We start from the raw sequence: 17271 nt of genomic DNA on the forward strand, positions 1-17271 counted from the left end.
CTTCATCCTCACTTTCTTATTGTAGACTCAAGATTTGTCATAGAATACAATGAAGCATCTGATCCTAAATTTGTCACGCCAGGTTTCTACCTGTAAAAACATATGGCTGCAGAACATGTATTTTTTGCAAAGCACTGTTGCCTTGCTTCCAGTTTAAGGGAACACAAGTATGAAAGACCCTATGGGCAAAGGAAATGGAAGGGAAGTCAGATAAAAGTATATAAAACAGCATGTATTATTGGATTTTAGTGCTTTTAGCTTTTACTTTTGTAAGAAGTTCAGTGAAGAATTTAATGCAGATGAACCTTGAAGCTTCTTTTTTTTTAGTTTTTATTTATTTATGATAGTCACGGGGGGCGGGGGAGGCAGAGAGAGAAGCAAGCTCCATGCACTGGGAGCCCGACATGGGACTTGATCCCGGGTCTCCAGGATTGCACCCTGGGCCAAAGGCAGGCGCCAAACCGCTGCACCAACCAGGGATCCCCAATCTTGAAGCTTCTTAAGAGGACATTCAAACTCAAATTTTGAATATGTAATGATAGTAAACCACAGTCTTCAAAAACTTGATACTTAATGCTCTCCTAAAGCGCTATTTTAAGTGATATTTATGGTACAATGCAAATTGAGTTGTTTTGGTCTATTAATGGTCCTTGGGTTTCTTTAAATAAAGTCCATATTAGAATTCATAGATACCAGTATTCTGTGAAATTGCAGGGGATCCAAGACCCCGGGCAACTTCAGAAGCCTCGCCCGGCCCATCTCAATGCACTCTACTACCAGGTACCTTCAGCAGGAGTTAACTTCTGACTTTTTGTTACACTGTAATTTTTTAAAATCATATTTCTTATAAATTTCACTGTTTTCCTCTTTCATTATCTCCTACAAAGTTTTTCTCCCACGTTATTTTATCTTTCACTAAATAGTTTGTCAAACATATGTGACAGTACCATCCACAGTTGCCACATGGAGTGCCCATACCAGGGACCCCATGCTTTAAAGGGCCCACACTTCTGTGGTGTAGGATATAGTGCTCAACATTCCCCAAGGACCTGGTGACCCTAATGATCTACCGCAGTAACTAACCCTCTTCTTGCCCCGGATTCCCCCGCTGTGGCTGGTTTCCTCAAAACCAGACTACTTACTGTGTTTGACCACTTCAAGGTTTGTATAATGAACTTCTTCTACTGACATCAGAGGTGGAAACTACTTAGGGAGTGTAGGGAAATACTGATTAGCAGAAATGCTTGGATAAGAGAAAAGACAAATTAATATATTTGTCTAGAGAAAAATTTTCCTCCCCAACAGCATGGTGTATTAATGTATTAATTTGTCTAGCCCTTTGTTTCTGAGAGTATGAATGCATCACTGCTCTCATAGTACACTTCCCCAGTAGAATCAAGAATCAAGTAACTATTTTCTTACTTCTCTTTGGGCTCCAATTTGTGGTTCCAGGAGTTCTCGTGAATTAGTGTGGCATTGGCAATTTTAACACGAGACTGACGAGTGTTTTACAATATGATACAAATCTTATTATGTCTACATTTATTTATGTATGTAGGTCAAGATGAAACATGTTGGAGCCTGACACCAATCTTTTCTTTGACTAGGTGGATATTGAAGATTAGAATTACAATTTTTGATATAAAATATTATTATTATTATTATTATTTTAAGACTTTATTTATTTATTCATGAGAGGCACAGAGAGAGAGAGAGAGAGAGAGAGAGAGGCAGAAAGAGAAGCAGGCTTCATGCAGGGAACCCTATGTGGGACTCGATCCTGGGTCTCCAGGATCACACCCTGGGCTGGGAGGTGGTGCTAAACTGCTAAGCCACCCGGGTTGCCCCTAATTTTTGATATAAAATATTATGAAAGATTTAATTAAAATAAAAAAGGAAACAATTTTGGCTTTATTTAAAAATTATTATTTGAATTTTTAATTTTCATTTTTGTAATTTATATTTTGACTTTTAAATTTAAATAAATCATTTAAAATACTTGGATAAATGGCTTAAAGGTATATATTTATATTCTTGCCTTGGAATTCAGGGTGGGCCTGATGTGATAATCTCCCCTCTCCCCTTAATATAACTAAATTTCTCAGTCATCTCCTTTAAAGCATTCCCTAACACTGTAGATCCAGTGTATTATTTACTTGGATATTGTTTGCAAATCCTTTCCATGTTTCAACCAAGTGTAGTTATTTCAGTATCATGATCAAGGAAGCAACTGGGACAAGAAATGTGATCATAAAAGTCTGTTCTACATACACTATAAAATATTTGAAATGTGAAAGTTAAGCCTGAAAATGTTAGATTAAATGCAGGAAATAACATTCAGCCATTTTTACTAATTAGCCCAGAATTTCCATAAAAATGTAACCTGGTCCCATATTTTGTATTCTAAAACTTGTGGGAATTATGAAGGATTCCCCATTTTTCCTCTTCCAGAAAAAAAGTGGTCGATTCAAATTAAATGCTCAGTTTGTTCTAAAATTTCAAGTCTGCACATCTCTGGAAAGAAGGGCCCTTTAAGACAATTAAAACTATCTGGGTTCAAATCCATTTGAGGTTGTGATATCCAGTACAAAATTCTTAACTTTTCTGAGATTCCATTTCCCTGTCTATTCAGTAGGGATAAAATCATACACATTTAATAAATGTGTAGCAGACAGAGTAGCAGCATGAGTCAGCTGCTATTATAACTGAGCAGAGAGGAAATCTGTGCAGAATTAATGTGCAAACTTAAGTTACATACTTCAACTCTCTAAGCACCAGTTTCTTCTGTACTGTGGTTGTTGGGAGGATTCAGATCATATTAAATTCTCAATACATAGTAGGAGCTCAATAAATTGTGGTTTATTATCAACACTACTGTAAAATGGTCCAGTTTCCAAAGAATAAGGAGGTAATGCCTATTGCAAATCGTTTTCCTTTACTTTAAAACTATTCATTAGGGGATCCCTGGGTGGCTCAGTGGTTTAGCTCCTGCCTTTGGCCCCGGGCTTGATGAAAAATTTAGTGAAAATTCATCTTTCAGATATCATGGAGTTAGGCTGGGACTCAAGAGAAGCCAGGAGTGAAATAATCTCTTAGTGGGAAATAAGCAATTTTTTATTCTGTGGCTGGTTGTGGACAGATTTTGGTCTTAGGGTTCAGTAGACTTAAATTGACCATTACTTTTTTTGGGAGGGGAGCATTAAGCTGAATTCTCCTACAAAGCTATAAAACCTAATGCTTAGGTTTATGCTTATTCTGTCCAGGACTGGTCTAAGGTGGTAGGGTGGAGATTTGCAAGGAGAAAGGGAGTTGAGAGGGATAGGTTGTGTTTAGGGGGTTTGGGTGCTTCTCAAAAATGGTGGAACATACTGGGTATCATCACAGAATGCTTAGGGCTGCTCCTTCAGGTCACTGATTAGAGAAAACTAGTTTCTAGAGGAAGCTTTTGTTTCTACCATCTGTAAATCTTTCGGAGTGAGCACTAGAACAGATTGTCCTGATTTGCCCCTACCAGTCCATTTTCTGGGATGATCTATATTTCCACCTCTAGACTAAGATAGGCTGTTCATTTTCCTGTAACTGGCATCTCCAGAGAACAGGGCATCTCCTCCTGAATATCAACAACAGATATCCCAGAAACCCAGCTGGAGATCTTTTCATCTAAACCTCAGTCAGGGTTTCATGAAGTAAGATGGCTTTTTTTCAATTTGATTCCATTCAGTTCCTCTTTTGCTCTAGCACTGGGCAAGTTCAGGTTTTTTGGATCATGGCTGATGCAGCCTGGCCAGTATCTCTTTTCCAGAGTATACACTTCCTGTCTACCTTATACCTTCTATCTATCATTTACCCTGGGAGCAGTGGCAGGATTTGCCTCATCACATTCTTCTCTGGTGTTAGTTTTAAAATGCTCAGGTTGTGGTTAAATGTATGTTTAGAGGGAGGGCTTGTTCAAAACACAAATGAGCCAATTAGTGACGGAGTGGCAATAGAAATTGCCCAGGGTTTAGGAAGTACCAGAGAGGAGAGCTTGACTTTTCTTCATGCCACTTCTCCCCGTGACTCAGAAGTATGGGATTTTGTCAGACAATTCTGTGCAGTTTTTTTTAGCACTAAGCACTGTGTGTGTTGGGCATTTACATTTCAGGAAAAAAAATCATTAGAGCAGAAACACGTTTCCATTCTTTCTTCACTCATGTCAGTGAAGGGCACCACTATCTCTAACTATAGTAAGAAATTCAGGAACATCCTCGATTCTTCCTTCTCTTTTACCTCTCTTTATTAACCCACCACCAAATCCTTTTGATTTTTACCTTCTAAAATAATTTATTTTTTAAAAAAACATCACAAATATGTTTTTATTTGTCACCATTAAATGTCTGAATTTTAAACAGATTCTTGGAGCGGTGGTTCATATCCATCAGCTCATTCAACTTTAGCACTGGTCTCATCCCCAGTAGCTTTTCCAGAACTACTACCTTCGCCATGAAGCTCCATGAGTCTTCCCAATTCAAGCTTGGGCTTCTTCAGCATTTTTACTTTTCTAATGAAGACATCATGGAGTGGATAAATAGACTGCCAAGCTTTCTCTATATCCTTTCTGATGCTGTCTGGAATCAATTTATTGACCACTTCTTTCAAGTCATTTGTCTGCACCTCTCAGGTCATGATTTCCATCATCATTTTCTGGATTTGGTAGACCTGTTGGTGCTGAGCATAAGAGGTCTTCCAAATCTGATTATTGCATTTTTTAGTAAAACCAACACAAAATAGATGAAGCAAATAACCATCGGTAGTCTTTACATCAACATGAGCTTTAATCATGGTCTGCCATTTTTTGACCATGGAGCACATTTTGTCATGGGTCATGGAAATTTGTCAGGCAGTTTTTGCCCGGCACATCCTCAGTAATTAGCTTGAATTTTCTAAATGCAACTTCATCATTGTGCAGATCAGCAAGGCTAACTTCAAAAACGTAATCCTTGAGACCATCAGATGCAATTTTGGTTCCTTGAGTTCTTGTGACTAGTGTTTTTCCAATTTTTCTTATATCGAAAATAGCTGGTGCTTTCACATCATACCAATCTTTCTTAGAAAATAGATCAACCACTTTCTTCTTGGCTCCCTTTTTGCCGCCTTTCGTAAGGTGCTTGTTCTTGCTAACTGCCATGGTGCTGCTCTGGGAGCCAAAAGGTAAAAAAAAAAAAAAAAAGGTAAAATAATTTCTAATACATTGACTGATCAGTGGTTTTCCACTAGGGGTGATTTTGCCCCCTATGGACATTTGACGATGTCCATAGACGTTTTTTATTGTCCCAACTGTGAAGGTGCTACTGGCAGGGATGCTGCTAAAATATCCTGAATGGGACTCCCCACCAACCCTCCAATCCAGATCCAAATGCCAGTAGTGGTGAGTTTGAAAACCCTGTTTTGCTTCCCTTGTTAGGACCATGAAATGGGCTCCTAACAGATCTTCCTACTTGTATTTTCCCTACTCTCCTAGCCAGTTTATAATTATTCTGCAGCCAAAATCTTTTGTAGACATAAATTTGATCATGTCACTTTCCTGCTTAGTTATTTAATGTGTTTGCATTGGCCCTTAGGAGAAAACCAGAATTCTCAGATTGGCCTTTACCTCACACTTGGCTCCATCTCTAGCCTCATCTTCAGTATTTTTGTCTTAATCTCTTTCTGTTCCAATCACACTCCTTCCCAATTCATCCAATCTGTTGTACTGTCTTAACACCTTTACAAAAACTCTCCTCTGCCCATTCTACTGCCCATCCTCCCAGTCCTTCATCCCCCCTGCCAGCCCAAGCAACTGCTCTTCATCCTTCTGCTCTCAGCAAAAATGGCACATGCACACAGAAATCATCAACTAGGTGAGGACTGATAGAAAGATGTTGGGAGTTCAGAGCTGATAGCCAAGAAAGAATTCTTAAGACATCTTTGGTACAAAAGGTGGTTTTATTAAAACACATGGACTGAACCTGTGGGCAGAAAGAGCGGCACTGGGGTCATAAGGAGTGACTGATTATATACTTTCAAATTGGGAAAGGGTTAGGGATAGTGAAAGTCTCTAAGGAATTTTGGAAGGAAGTTTTCTAGGACCTTGAGGGAGCTAGCTATTGTTAGGAAATGGTAATTTATTCCTGTCCAATAAAACCTTAGTCATGAGACCCTGCAGATGTATATTGGTGGGTCATATGCTTGGGGGATGATTGCCAACTTGTATCTGAGGGGGTAGAGATAAAGGAAGTTTCCAAAGGAATTTTTATATGTTAAAGTAGACTTACAGGATCCTGGAGGTTGTGCTAAGATTTTGCCTTAGTTTCCCACATCAAGGCCCTCAACATAAGCACTCACAGTATCATGTTCCTCTTCTTAATTCAATCTATAATTCTGTATCTATATAATGAAGTGGATGTCAATTGTCCCCTTCCTGGACCCTGCCACTCTCTAGGTTCCAAGAAGGGAGACATATTTGATTTGATAATAGTGACTATTTGTTTGTTTCAAGTGACTTTCAAGTGACTAGCTCAATGCCCAGGAGATAGTAAACATTTGTGAAGGAAGGGAAAGAGAGAAAGTGGTAAGACAGAGGAGAGAGACCTACGGTGGAGAAGGGTAGGGCAGGGAAGAGGGGAGGAATTGAAAGGAGGAAAGAAGGAAAGGGAGAGAGGGTATGAGGGAAGGGAAGAAACAGTACAAGATATTGGCCTTGTCTCAGGTTACTTCCTGAAGCTGTCCACCTCCTTGAAGTAGCTATATTTGAGAGTAATATTGTAATTAAAGATTTGGAGCTCTAGATTTAGATGACACTTGACTTTTTTTTTTTTAGATTTTATTTATTTATTTGACAGATCAAGCACTAGCAGAGGAACAGCAGAAGCAGAGGGAGAGGCAGTCTCCCCATGAGCAGTGAGCCGGATGCGGCCCATCCCAGGACCCTGGGGTCGTCACCTGAGCAGAAGGCAAATGCTTAACGACTGAGCCACCCAGGAGCCCCTGACACCTGGCTTTAAGAACCACTCAACTTTGCAGCCTGAGGCAAGTTACTTCTCTCCACTTCACTTTGCCTATCTGCAAAATGGGGCTGATGGGTTATTCGAAGCTTAAATGAAATAATGGCTTCGTGGCCTTTGGAACGTCTGGCGGTGGTCAGCACACAATATTAACCTCTGCTATTGACACTTATTAATATTACAATTATTTGCTCCAGGCTAGGCCTGTCCAGCCCCCGCTCCGAGGGGCCCGCCGCTCACTTCGCTCACCGCTCTCCCATTGGCTGAGACTCGGCAGCGCTTCCGCCAATCAGGTTCCAGATGAGCAGGCCGACAGGACGGAGCCAATGGGAGCGGGGGTTACAGTCTCCTGGATACGGTGGTAACCACGGACGCTTTGCGGGGCCAGCGGCCCGGGACCCGGCGCTAACTGCTGCGGACGCGGGGCGCGGCGGGGAGAAGCACAGCCCATGGCGCAGGGCCCGGAGCGAGAGGAGAACATCTACGCCACCGTCGGCCCTTCCCTGTCCGTGAGGTGCGGCGGCTAGCGCCCGGCCACTCACTTGAATCTCCCAGAAAGTTCCTTCTGACCGCATCTCCTCCTATTCTTTAGCCCCGCTCTCCCGGAAACGTGAACCTCTTCTCCTCTACCCCAACCAGCGGTCCCGCAAACCCCCTCTCTGTGTGACCGGTCTCCATTCCCCGTCCCCTTATTCAGGGACCACATCTCCAGCTGTTTCCGCCCCATCCCACCCCTCCCCCTCCACACCCCTCCTCCCCCTACCTCCTCCCCCCCATTTCTGGGGCCCCACCCACTCTCGCTCATCAAGGGTTGCTCGCCTCCTCTCTCTCTCTCTCTGTCTCTTTATTTTTTTAATTTTTTAAATTTTATTTATTTATTTATTTATTTATTTATTTATGAGACACACACACACACACACACACACACACGCACACACAGAAAGGCAGAGACACAGAGAAGCAGGCTCCATGCAGGGAGCCTGACGTGGGACTTGATCTCAAGACTCCAGGATCACGCCCTGGGCTGAAGGCGGCGCTAAACCGCTGAGCCACCTGGGCTGCCCTCTCTCTCTCTCTTTTTAAAAGATTTTTATTTATTTATTCACGAGAGACACAGAGAGAGTGAGAGGGAGAGAAAGAAGCAGGCTCCCTGCAGGGAGCCTGACGTGGGACTGGATCCCAGGTCTCCAGGATCCTGGGCTGCAGGCAGGCGCTAAGCCGCTGAGCCCCCCGGGCTGCCCTCCTCTCTTCATTTCTGCCTTCTCTTTCTGGCTCAGTATTCCGTTCTCCCCTGCCCTTTCGTACATACCCCACCCCCACCCTGCCATCCTGGCCTTGTCATCTTTGGTGATTTTTTTTCCCCTCTAAGTTAGGGCCGTCAGTCTCTTCCTTCTAACTACTACCCACCAACTTTGGAGTTCTTTGCATTTTTACTAGTCTTTGATGAGCATAAAGAGCTGCACAGACACAAGGTGGTATTTCTTTGCTTCCACATTTTAGAGTTTCATACAGTATCTTCCACTCGCCCCAGCTGTGCTCTCCAGTCTCTTAAAATTCTTTCACCAAACTAATGTCCTTCTCTTGCCTTCCCCACCATCTTTAAGCATATATTTAATATTTTTTTAATTTTTATTTATTTATGATAGTCACAGAGCGAGAGAGAGAGAGAGAGAGGCAGAGACATAGGCAGAGGGAGAAGCAGGCTCCATGCACCGGGAGACTGATGTGGGATTCGATCCCGGGTCTCCAGGATCGCGCCCTGGGCCAAAGGCAGGCGCCAAACCGCTGTGCCACCCAGGGATCCCATATTTAATATTTAAAGTAGAATCAGACTCTCCTTCCGAAGCATATACCCACCTCACATTCTTTTCTTAAAAAAATGTTTCTTTTGTGTTCTAACCTTTTCATTCATGTCAATTTAATTCCATTTATTCTTTTATTATTTTTTATTTTTTAAAGATTTTTATTTATTTATTCATGAGAGACACACAGAGAGAGGTAGAGACATAGGCAGAGGGAGAAGCTGGCTCCCTGCAGGGAGCTCCATGCCAGGACCCAGGGATCACAACCTGAGCCAAAGGCAGATGCTCAACCACTGAGCCACGCAGGTGCCTCAATTCCATTTATTTTCTGCGTTTATCTGTATTTTTAGATCTAAAGTACAGCTATACACACTTCATCTTGATAAACAGTTTTCCTACTTGGCTCACAACCACAAAGCAGGCTGCCCAATTCGAAGTTGTTTTTAAAGCTTATTTTTATTTATTTATTTTTTTTAATTTATTTTTTATTGGTGTTCAATTTACTAACATACAGAATAACCCCCAGTGCCCGTCACCCATTCACTCCCACCCCTCACCCTCCTCCCCTTCTACCACCCCTAGTTCGTTTCCCAGAGTTAGCAGTCTTTACGTTCTGTCTCCCTTTCTGATATTTCCCACACATTTCTTCTCCCTTCCCTTATATTCCCTTTCACTATTATATTCCCCAAATGAATGAGAACATATAACGTTTGTCCTTCTCCGACTGACTTACTTCACTCAGCATAATACCCTCCAGTTCCGTCCACGTTGAAGCAAATGGTGGGTATTTGTCATTTCTAATAGATGAGTAATATTCCATTGTATACATAAACCACATCTTCTTTATCCATCTTTCGATGGACCCCGAGGCTCCTTCCACAGTGTGGCTATTGTGGACATTGCTGCTATAAACATCGGGGTGCAGGTGTCCCGGCGTTTCATTGCATTTGTATCTTTGGGGTAAATCCCCAACAGTGCAATTGCTGGGTCGTAGGGCAGGTATATTTTTAACTGTTTGAGGAACCTCCACACAGTTTTCCAGAGTGGCTGCACCAGTTCACATTCCCACCAACAGTGTAAGAGGGTTCCCTTTTCTCCGCATCCTCTCCAACATTTGTTGTTTCCTGCCTTGTTAATTTGCCCCATTCTCACTGGTGTGAGGTGGGATCTCATTGTGGTTTTGATTTGTATTTCCCTGATGGCAAGTGATGCAGAGCATTTTCTCATATGCATGTTGGCCATGTCTATGTCTTCCTCTGTGAGATTTCTGTTCATGTCTTTTGCCCATTTCATGATTGGATTGTTTGTTTCTTTGGTGTTGAGTTTAATAAGTTCTTTATAGATCTTGGAAACTAGCCCTTTATCTGACATGTCATTTGCAAATATCTTCTCCCATTCTGTAGGTTGTCTTTGAGTTTTGTTGACTGTATCCTTTGCTGTGCAAAAGCTTCTTATCTTGATGAAGTCCCAATAGTTCATTTTTGCTTTTGTTTCTTTTGCCTTCGTGGATGTATCTTGCAAGAAGTTACTATGGCCGAGTTCAAAAAGGGTGTTGGCCTGTGTTCTTCTCTAGGATTTTGATGGAATCTTGTCTCACATTTAGATCTTTCATCCATTTTGAGTTTATCTTTGTGTATAGTGAAAGAGAGTGGTCTAGTTTCATTCTTCTGCATGTGGATGTCCAATTTTCCCAGCACCATTTGTTGAAGAGACTGTCTTTCTTCCAATGGATAGTCTTTCCTCCTTTATCGAATATTAGTTGACCATAGAGTTCAGGGTCCACTTCTGGATTCTCTATTCTGTTCCACTGATCTATGTGTCTGTTTTTGTGCCAGTACCACACTGTCTTGATGACCACAGCTTTGTAGTACAACCTGAAATCTGGCATTGTGATGCCCCCAGATATGGTTTTCTTTTTTAAAATTCCCCTGGCTATTCGGGGTCTTTTCTGATTCCACACAAATCTTAAAATAATTTGTTCTAACTCTCTGAAGAAAGTCCATGGTATTTTGATAGGGATTGCATTAAACGTGTATATTGCCCTGGGTAACATTGACATTTTCACAATATTAATTCTGCCAATCCATGAGCATGGAATATTTTTCCATCTCTTTGTGTCTTCCTCAATTTCTTTCAGAAGTGTTCTATAGTTTTGAGGGTATAGATCCTTTACATCTTTGGTTAGGTTTATTCCTAGGTATCTTATGCTTTTGGGTGCAATTGTAAATGGGATTGACTCCTTAATTTCTCTTTCTTCAGTCTCATTGTTAGTGTATAGAAATGCCACTGATTTCTGGGCATTGATTTTGTATCCTGCCACGCTACCAAATTGCTGTATGAGTTCTAGCAATCTTGGGGTGGAGACTTTTGGGTTTTCTATGTAGAGTATCATGTCATCGGCGAAGAGGGAGAGTTTGACTTCTATTCTCCTAAAGCTGTTTGGAAAGATAGAAAGAGATGGAGTACTTCCAAATTCGTTCTATGAGGCCAGCATCACCTTAATTCCAAAACCAGACAAAGACCCCACCAAAAAGGAGAATTACAGACCAATATCCCTGATGAACATGGATGCAAAAATTCTCAACAAGATACTGGCCAATAGGATCCAACAATACATTAAGAAAATTATTCACCATGACCAAGTAGGATTTATCCCTGGGACACAAGGCTGGTTCAACACCCGTAAAACAATCAATGTGATTCATCATATCAGCAAGAGAAAAACCAAGAACCATATGATCCTCTCATTAGATGCAGAGAAAGCATTTGACAAAATACAGCATCCATTCCTGATCAAAACTCTTCAGAGTGTAGGGATAGAGGGAACATTCCTCGACATCTTAAAAGCCATCTATGAAAAGCCCACAGCAAATATCATTCTCAATGGGGAAGCACTGGGAGCCTTTCCCCTAAGATCAGGAACAAGACAGGGATGTCCACTCTCACCACTGCTGTTCAACATAGTACTGGAAGTCCTAGCCTCAGCAATCAGACAACAAAAAGACATTAAAGGCATTCAAATTGGCAAAGAAGAAGTTAAAGCTTATTTTTAAAATCAAAACTAAAGATAATAGAACGGCCCAGGATACACCCTGTTTTCTGTTAGGTCAAGCTCTTTTCTCCCTCTGTTGTTTTTACTTTCCCAAGTATTCAAGACCCCAGAAATCCTTCTGAGACTTTCTCAGGTTTGATCAGAGGATTTGCTTCACTGAAAAAGTTCTCTGAAATAGGCTTTTAAGACCTGAGACTAGGGACGCCTGGGTGGCTCAGCGGTTTAGCGCTGCCTTTGGCTCCTGGTGTGATCCTGGAGTCCCGGGATTGAGTCCCACATCAGGCTTCCTGCATGGAGCCTGCTTCTCCCTCTGCCCATGTCTACCTCTCTCGCTGTGTCTCTCATGAATAAACAAATAAAATCTTAAAAAAAAAAAAAAAGACCTAAGACAAAAAGTAGTCTTGTAGCCAGCATAGGAGTTATTTTATCTTAGAGATTGTTTTGGGCAGAAAGGGGGTGAAAATAGAATTGATATGTTTCAAATATATTTTTTGTTTGCCTTTTGATGCCTTTTTGTTTGCTTTGTTTTTTTAAAAAAATTGAAATGTGTTATATTGATGATGACATATTTTTTCCCCAAGATGGGTCCAAGGATACCCTAAGCAGAATGTTCATTTTATCAACGACAGCACCATTTGCTACCCTTGTGGGAATTTTGTAATATTTATTAATATTGAAACCAAGAAAAAGACTGTACTCCAGTGTATGAATGGAGTTGTGGGCGTCGTGGCAACTAACATTCCTTGTGAAGTTGTGGCTTTCTCTGATCGGAGGCTAAGACCTCTCATCTACATTTACAACTTTCCTGGATTGATCAGAAGGACCAAATTAAAAGGTAACCTGCAAGATTCTTTGCCGTAACTGAAGGTTTTTTTATGTGACCAAATCTAGTTCTTATAAATGAAGGATTTTTTTGTTTGCTTTTCATAATACACATTTTAAAAGAAGGAATTAGTCTGATCAAAGAGAATTTAATTAAGTGGGTACAGCCTTGCTACTCCAAGTGTGTGGTCTGTTTACCTTCAACATTGGCCTCACCTAGGATGTCTGTTATATATGCAGAAGTGCCTCCCATCCCAGACCTACTGATCAGAATCTGCATTTTAACAAGATTCCCCAGGTGATTCATAAGTACATTAAATTTGGGAAGCACTAGGCTAGAACACTATTGTAGCACTAAATGCAGTTTGAAACCTTTTTCAAAACATTTTTTTTTCTTTTCTGATGATTTATTGAAAATTCAAGTAAATTGATGTCATACAAGTTCTAAAGTCTCTGAGCCTCAATTTCCTTAGGTGTGGGGAAATGATAGTAGGTACTGTTAAGGCTGTAGTGATAATAAATGAAATTATATGTACATATTATATCAATTATATATGTAGCAGCAGGACATATATAATTGATATATCAATATGACACACACACATACACATACATAATATGTCAATCAGTGTTACCCACCATTTATGATTATTGACTTACTCATAGATACAGCTGACCAACAATGGGCTGCTGTACATTTGGAGTTTCCATCTAAGGATTCCTTCATTTAACACATCATGGATAGAAAGCTCAGAAGAGCTTGAGACTGGTCTTAGCCTTGTGGGTCAAATACGTCTTTGGGTTAAGCCAGGGAGTTTGACTATGATTTATAACATTTATTTGTGGGGAAATTTGTGTTCTCAACAAATTAAAACAACTTTTAAAGCATTACCCATTCATACACTTGTTACTGTCCATATGGGCTATAATTACTCTTCATCTTTAAAATTTCCCCAGCCTGTTTATTTGACTAAAGCCCTGTCCAAGCAATTAAAAATTAATTTAAACTGGTAACCAATATTTATATTAAATAATGAAACTCTAAAGGCATTCACAATAAAATGATATCCTTGATAAGTCATCAAGGATACTTGTTACCACAATTATTTAATATAAACCTGAAATTTCTAGCCAATGCAATAAAATATGAAACACAAAACGTATAGCTATGGAAAAGGAGATTATGGGTAATGCAACAGTCTACTAGGACTAATAAAAGAATGCTCAAGGGATGCCTGGGTGGCTCAGCCGTTGAGTGTGTGCCTTTGGCCCAGGGCGTGATCCTGGGGTCCTAGGATCGAGTCCCACATCAGACTCCCTCCATGGAAGCTGCTTCTCTCTCTGGCCTATCTCTCTACCTCTCTCTCTCTCTGTTTCTCATGTATAAACAAATAAAATCTTTAAAAAAAAAAAAAACGATGTTTGAACCAAGATGAGGTTTTTCTGCTTATCAAGGTCACAATTTTTTAAAGCTGATAACTGCCAGGCAGAGTGAAATGAAATTGGAGCACACTTTCTTGCTGAAAGTGTAAATTCTTTTTCTTCCAAGTTCTTATTTAAAGTCAAGTTAATAAACTTTAATTTAACTTGTATACAGTGTAGTAGTGGTTTCAGGAGTAGAATTCAGTGATTCATCACTTACATATAACACCCAGTGCTCTTTAATGCCCATCACCCATTTAGCCCATCCCTCCAAGGTGGGAATAATTGATACAAACTTCTGGGAAGTAAATATTACCATATTTGACCCAGTTAAACTCAGTTGAGGGACCAGAATTCAATTTTAAGTGAATCAGAAATATAGTCAAAGATTTGTATGTGCAGAAGTTAAAAGCACTATCATAATAGCAAAAGACTGAAACTGCCTACATCTCCAGTAATATGAATATGGTTAAATAAGTTAAAACATCCCATAAAGGAGTATTATATAAACATTAAAAATCACATTTTGAAGAATTATAAATGATAAAATGCTCAATATAATATAAACAATAGGAGTAACACTGTATGACATTGACTGTTACAGCTATAAAAAGCAACATATTTTCTCAGTTATATTTATATTTTTATTTTTTTCAGTTATATTTTTAAAATGTATGTTTACAAGTAAGCACAAAAGAAAATACCAGAAATTGACCAAATTTGGTAGTGAGATTACAGAGGATATATTCTCTCTTTTTTAAAAGATTTTACTTGAGAGAGCGAGCAAGAGAGAGCATGAGCAGGGAGAGGGAAAGAGGGAGAAGGAGAAGCAGACTTCCTGCTGAGCAGGGATCCTGACTCAGGGGTTCAATTCCAGGACCCCAAGACCATGACCTAAGCCAAAGGCAGGTGCCCAACCAACTGAGCCATCCAGGAACCCCAGATATATTTTCTTGTAAAGGTTTCTTTTCTTTTCTTTCTTTTTTTTTTTTGTATTCAAATACCATGTAATTTTTAAAACTTATAGTAGTAAAATATAAAATCAATAATCTACAGCTATGAGAGGAAATATCTAGGAAGGATAGAAAATTATTGTATTGAGGCCTCTATCCCATAGAAAAAAATTATTTTTGCATTGAATGCTCAAAGAATACAAGTTTTCTTTGTTGATCAGACTGTGCTAAATGAATTCAACAAATGGAGAAGTTAGCATTATATTATGGTCAGTTAAAGTGAGAAGAGCAATAAAAGCAGGAAACAACCATTAAAAGGACAGAGAACTAGCAATAGAGACATGGATGTCAAAAGACAAACAGGGAAGAAGGCAGAGCTGGTACCTATGGAACCACACTGAAGATCAGCAGATAGAGGGGGGAAAATCAGATCTTGATATGTAGGAGGGCAAAAGCATCCTCATGTCACACATCTTAAACACGTTGCCACTAAGACTTTTAAAGTCATATTTCATGTCTTCAACTACAGGGACAAATGAGATAGAACATTTTATAGTCGTTCCAAGAACTGGAAGAGATTAAACAAAGGGCCAGCTGTGGCCCAAGGTACAGAGATCTGGAATAAGTTGAAATGATTACAACACCCCAAAGTATTTAAAGTTGTTTGAATAACTTTTCTAATTAAAATATTTCACCTACTTATGGAATATGTTAGTTTTTAGGTGATTTCAAATCGCACTGGGAGATACATGGTCCAGTACACTTAGTTTTTTTGTTGTTGTTGTTGCTTGTATTAAAGATTTTACTTATTTATTCGTGAGAGATAGAGATACAGGCAGAGGGAAAAACAGGCTCCCTAGTGAGAGCCCGATGCAAGACTTGATCCCAGGACTCCAAGATCATGACTTGAGCCAAAGGCAGATGCTCAGCCACTGAGCCACCCAAGCACCCAGTCAGTACACCTAGTTTTGATTGAAGTCTAGAGGCAGTGACCTAATGCTCTTAATTCACCTTAATATCTTTACTTTCTTTTTTTTTAAAGTAATCTCTATGCCCAATATGGGACTTAAACCCACAATCCAGAGGTCAAGAATCACATGCTCTGGGGGCGCCTGGGTGGCTCAGTGGTTGAGCATCTGCCTTTGGCTCTGGTTGTAATCCCGGGATCCTGGGATTGAGTCCCACATTAGGTTTCTTGCAGGGAAACTGCTTCTCCCGCTGTGATGTCTCTGCCTCTTCCTGTGTGTCTCTCATGAATAAATAAATAAAGTCTTTAAAAAAAAGAAAAAGAATCACATGCTCTACTGATTGAGCCAGTGAAGGGCCCCAACCCCAATGTCTTTAAAAAAAGAATCTTAACTTTGCTCCTAACTTTCTGTTCACAGTTTTAGGATTCTTTTTTTTTTTTAATTTTTATTTATTTATGATAGTCACAGAGAGAGAGAAAGAGGCAGAGACACAGGCAGAGGGAGAAGCAGGCTCCATGCACCGGGAGCCCGATGTGGGATTCGATCCCGGGTCTCCAGTATCGCGCCCTGGGCCAAAGGCAGGCGCCAAACCGCTGTGCCACCCAGGGATCCCCTGTTCACAGTTTTAGAATTAGGAGATCTGTTATACCAAGAGCTAAATGCTTTTGAATTATGTGAAAATCATTAGATAAGGGAAATAAACTCTAAGACTAGTTAATCTGAACATGATCATTAAATCCTTGTAATGGATTTTATATTTTAGGCAATGTTCTTCTGGACTATACTTTACTTTCATTCAGTTACTGTGGCACCTACCTGGCTAGTTATTCCTCTCTCCCAGAATTTGAACTGGCCATTTGGTAAGTTACAGCATGCTGCAGAATTCCTTTCATCGGATTACATTTTAATCTTGTCTTTTTGGATTGTAAAAGAGATATGAATGTGAAAAATCTGAAACAAGGTAAAAAAATGGAAGGAATAGAAGTCCTGATTATAAGGTTTAATATAGTTGCTATTTTTAGGCATAAAATTTGGCAGGGCAAAAGCTATATGAGAGCAAAACTATCATCTTTTGGTTAATGTGTTATAATGTTTCCTTTGATAAAGTTTCATCTTTTTTTCAAATAAATGGTAGCTTTGAGTTGTTTGCTTATTTTCCAGTAATGAATAAATTTCCAATAAATGAATAAATAATTAATTATTCATTAATTAATGAATAAATTATGATGT

At 39.9% G+C, this 17271-nt stretch overlaps 1 protein-coding gene and 1 pseudogene across 3 annotated transcripts in view; one reads left to right on the plus strand and one right to left on the minus strand.

The window, feature by feature from the left end:
- Nucleotides 1-4383: 4383 nt before the first annotated feature.
- LOC140620570 (small ribosomal subunit protein eS1-like) lies at nt 4384-5167 on the minus strand (annotated as a pseudogene).
- Nucleotides 5168-7378: 2211 nt separating this feature from the next.
- Nucleotides 7379-17271, plus strand: part of CFAP43 (cilia and flagella associated protein 43) — a 111538-nt gene continuing 101645 nt past the window's right edge. For all 3 annotated transcript variants that reach the window (XM_072805417.1, XM_072805420.1, XM_072805418.1), the window contains exons 1-3: nt 7379-7536; nt 12458-12711; nt 16805-16901. In XM_072805417.1, coding sequence (XP_072661518.1) covers nt 7472-7536; nt 12458-12711; nt 16805-16901 — 416 coding nt within the window. In that variant the 5' untranslated portion in view covers nt 7379-7471. The remainder of the gene's footprint in view (nt 7537-12457; nt 12712-16804; nt 16902-17271) is intronic.

This window comes from Canis lupus, chromosome 29, assembly GCF_048164855.1.
Source record: "Canis lupus baileyi chromosome 29, mCanLup2.hap1, whole genome shotgun sequence".
NCBI lineage: Eukaryota > Metazoa > Chordata > Mammalia > Carnivora > Canidae > Canis > Canis lupus.